This window comes from Scaptodrosophila lebanonensis, unplaced genomic scaffold (assembly GCF_003285725.1).
Source record: "Scaptodrosophila lebanonensis strain 11010-0011.00,11010-0021.00 unplaced genomic scaffold, SlebRS2 tig00000053-arrow-pilon, whole genome shotgun sequence".
NCBI classification, from domain to species: Eukaryota; Metazoa; Arthropoda; class Insecta; order Diptera; family Drosophilidae; genus Scaptodrosophila; species Scaptodrosophila lebanonensis.
In genome coordinates this window covers 10,257,928-10,261,242 of record NW_022060548.1, presented here as the reverse complement: position 1 = coordinate 10,261,242, position 3,315 = coordinate 10,257,928, and the positions used below count along the sequence as shown (strand labels likewise).

General features: G+C 39.8%; 1 protein-coding gene across 1 annotated transcript; it reads left to right on the top strand.

Annotated features, from left to right (window-relative positions):
* The first annotated feature begins 1,762 nt into the window (after positions 1 to 1,762).
* On the top strand, positions 1,763 to 2,530 carry LOC115624287. The gene is made up of 2 exons (XM_030518910.1): positions 1,763 to 1,900; positions 1,955 to 2,530. The coding sequence occupies exons 1-2, from the start codon at positions 1,840 to 1,842 to the stop codon at positions 2,389 to 2,391; spliced, it is 498 nt and encodes a 165-aa protein (XP_030374770.1). The 5' UTR covers positions 1,763 to 1,839; the 3' UTR covers positions 2,392 to 2,530.
* The last annotated feature ends 785 nt before the right edge of the window (positions 2,531 to 3,315 follow it).

Below are 3,315 nucleotides of genomic sequence, written 5' to 3'. Positions count from 1 at the left end.
TTTTGATAATGTTGTTGTTTGTGCTGCTGCTGCCAGAGCTGCTGCCTGAGCGGCTGCCTGAGATGCTGCCTGAGCTGCTACTTCAGCTGCTTAAGTGCCGTGCATTGAGTTGTTTTCCTTGTAGCCCTCTGCGTGTGTTTGCATATGCAGGGGGCAAGTGGCAAGACTCTGACTGCGACTGCAACTGCAACTTGCTTGGCAGCTGCTTCGAGTCCTGAGAAAATCAATAGAAGGCGCTTTGTTTTTGCAGCCGCACTTCAACTTGAAAATGTTTTGATAAAGTAAATGTGTGAGTAAATGTGTATGTGTGTGTGGCGCCTAAGAGTAGGCAACAACAATGGCAGCAGACTGAATTGTGGGAAAGTTTAAATGCAAGTGCCAGTCAGTTAAGACGACAGCTTTAAATTTGCAAATAACAAAAAAGAAAAACCAAGAAAATATTGGCAGCAGCAAGCAGCCAAAAAAGCAAAGCTCGAATCACAACAAAAAGTAGCATAATAACAACAACAAGAACAACACCATGGCTTGTCAAAATGGTTAAGTAACAAGCAAAAAAGGGAAGAAGAATGGAAAAAATGAGGCAAAAACTTGCCCTAAAAATGCAGAACAAGCCACACTGAGAAGCAAGAAAATTTCAAACATAAGTCTGGCAAACTTTCGACTCTTTTGTACACTCCCTAACTAACAATTTGTTGCCATAGAAAACGATTTCACCCATGTTAATTTGCAATGGGAACTGTAGTACTAATATGGTACAAAGATTTTGGTAGATGTGAAGAATCTAACTGTGTCAAAGGCAGTAACATAATCTATCAATCTAGTTTATTATCGATATTGAAAGAACGATATTATTTTTTGCTAATAAAAAAGTTTGCTCTGAATTTAAATAAAACACGCCCTTTGACAAACCATTATAAAAAACTGTTCTGTAGCTAAGATATAGAAAGCTAAGGTTATATAAACGAACAATATTTTGCTATTAAGTACGATATCTTATGGTGAACTGATTTAAGAAACCATTACACGCAAAATATGGATTTTGAATATATGCTTCCTATGACGGCTATACAAAACAATGGCGCTACATATAATGATTTCTCATAGACTTCATCTGCATATGTGTGAGTAAAGTCTACATGCCCACGTTAGGTGTCTCAAGCTATTGTTGTTCAAGAGATATTAAGGTTCATACAGTCGAACAAATGGATCTGACAGACTTGCTGCTCCTTCTGCCTGTTGCAATCCTAACCAACTTTGCAGCATACCCTTTCATCTAACAGGAGCAGAGAAAGTTGCAGAACAAGCTACATGGCGAGGCAAGGAAACGGGTGGCAGACTGTCAAAAACTTTTGCAGCTTGCATTCCGCACATGCAATGTGACAAGCAAGCAACGCAGCAATGGGGCAGTGGAAGAGGGGAAATGGAGAAGCAAGCTACGCAATAGCGCCTTGGGGAGGGGAAGGGGGAAGGTGACTGTCGAAAAACAAGCGAAATGAAATTGGTAAAACAATTGTCAATGCGTCAATTTGAATGGATTTAGCGACAACGTCGACGACAGCGACAGATAAAAACATCAACAAGAATGCGAAGATGCGCAAAAGTTTTGCGAAAAACTTTCATGATGCGCTGGAGAAAAAGTAAAATGGAATAAAAATCCCCAAAACAAAATAGAGAAGGCTAAATTAGCAGCCCTTGAATAAACAAGCAAGCAAAGCAACCAACCAACCAGGCAGCCAGTCGTTGTCGTCAGATCAGTTCAGCTCGAGCAAAAGGCATCAGTTACAATAGAAGCTGGAAATACAGAGAAAGTACTGGGCAGTAAGGCAGCAGCTAATTAGCATGCAGTTTGCAATTCTGAAGTGGTTGTGCAACTTTTGGCTACTCGGCAATTATCTGGCGGGTAAGTGGCGCATCGGAATCACGTTTATCTGCAATTAACACTCCCACTCGATAGCCTTGACCCACGGCTATTGCTTGAGGATGGACGGCGGTGCGACTGCCAATACAAAGCACCACATGTGGCTGAAGCAGCCAACACTGGCGCCGCAGACAGCGCTGCTAACCACAAATAGCAGCAAGGGGCCCAACAATGGTGGCATCGCGCGGCCTCAGCTCGAACTAGGTAGTTGCAGTAGACACAGCAACGAGAATGTGGCCCAACAAGTAAATGCCACAGCCAGGCCACTGTTGCAACTACAATCGCTGCCACCAGCAGACATGAATGGCATGAATGCCATGTCCTTGGCCAACTACTTGTACCAATGTGCCATGCTCGAACCCATCGCCCACCCGCCCGGCAACAACAAGTTGCGGGCCAGCAGCTGCGATTTAAAGGTCGCAGATAAGCTAATGGCACAGAGTTTCGGAAGGCCACCAGCCGGGCTGGACTAATTAAGATGAAGTCACATGATACCGCGTTGTATTTATTTTATATTTCAGTTACAGCACACAAGACACGCACCTATATATTTTTTGCATATTCCAGTGAGTCGTAAATAATAATAATAAAAGATTAGGCTCACTACAAAAACAAAAACTGCATGTGGAAGGGAAACAGACTCGTAGTTTCTGAAAACTCGAGCTATGAACTGAATGTTTACGAATTTATTTTTTTGTTTTTTGATTATCAAGCGACTTAAGCTGAAGTCATAAATTTCATTTCATTTAAGTAATTACAAATAACTGAGCTTTGCAGCAACACAAATAGTTTTTAGATTCACTTTCTACGACCTTTTGAAATGAACAATTTCTACAAATCAAAATGCGCTTTTTATTTGATTTCTGAGTTATCAAAAGCTGTTTTTAAACAACTAACATATATAGAAAGAAATACATAACGAAACTCTTCAATATTGAGTAGCTCTCCTTTTCAGTCAATTCCGGTGGAGAGATTCTAATATTATTATTATTAATTTTTATTATATTAATTAAGTTATTTGTCATAGCATTATTTTTTTACAATTATCCTTAGTGGAGAGAATTTAATATTATATTAAACTTATTTTTCATATCTTTATTTTTATACAATTATCCTTGGTTTATTTCAAAATCTTCTTATGTCTATATGTCTCTGAATCAATACAATATTGTAGAAAGGTTGCTTTTTTGTTTTCATTTATTTGTGCGTCACTTAATCATCTTAAATAATTCAACTCTTTAACCAATTTAATCGGCACTAAGGGCCGCAACTGCCAAGTGTTGGCCGCAACTCATCCCATCTCATCTGTGATTACACACAGCCAGTTATGCCATGAACTGGAGAGAATAATCACAACGCTCGCTTGGCTGGCTGGCGGTCTGTTGGTTATATAAAGA

Coding starts and splice junctions, on each gene's coding strand:
- LOC115624287 (XM_030518910.1), top strand. CDS start 1,840: ATGCAGTTTGCAATTCTGAAGTGGTTGTGCAACTTTTGGCTACTCGGC. Junction 1,901..1,954: donor ACTCGGCAATTATCTGGCGG/GTAAGTGGCGCA, acceptor CCCACTCGATAG/CCTTGACCCACGGCTATTGC.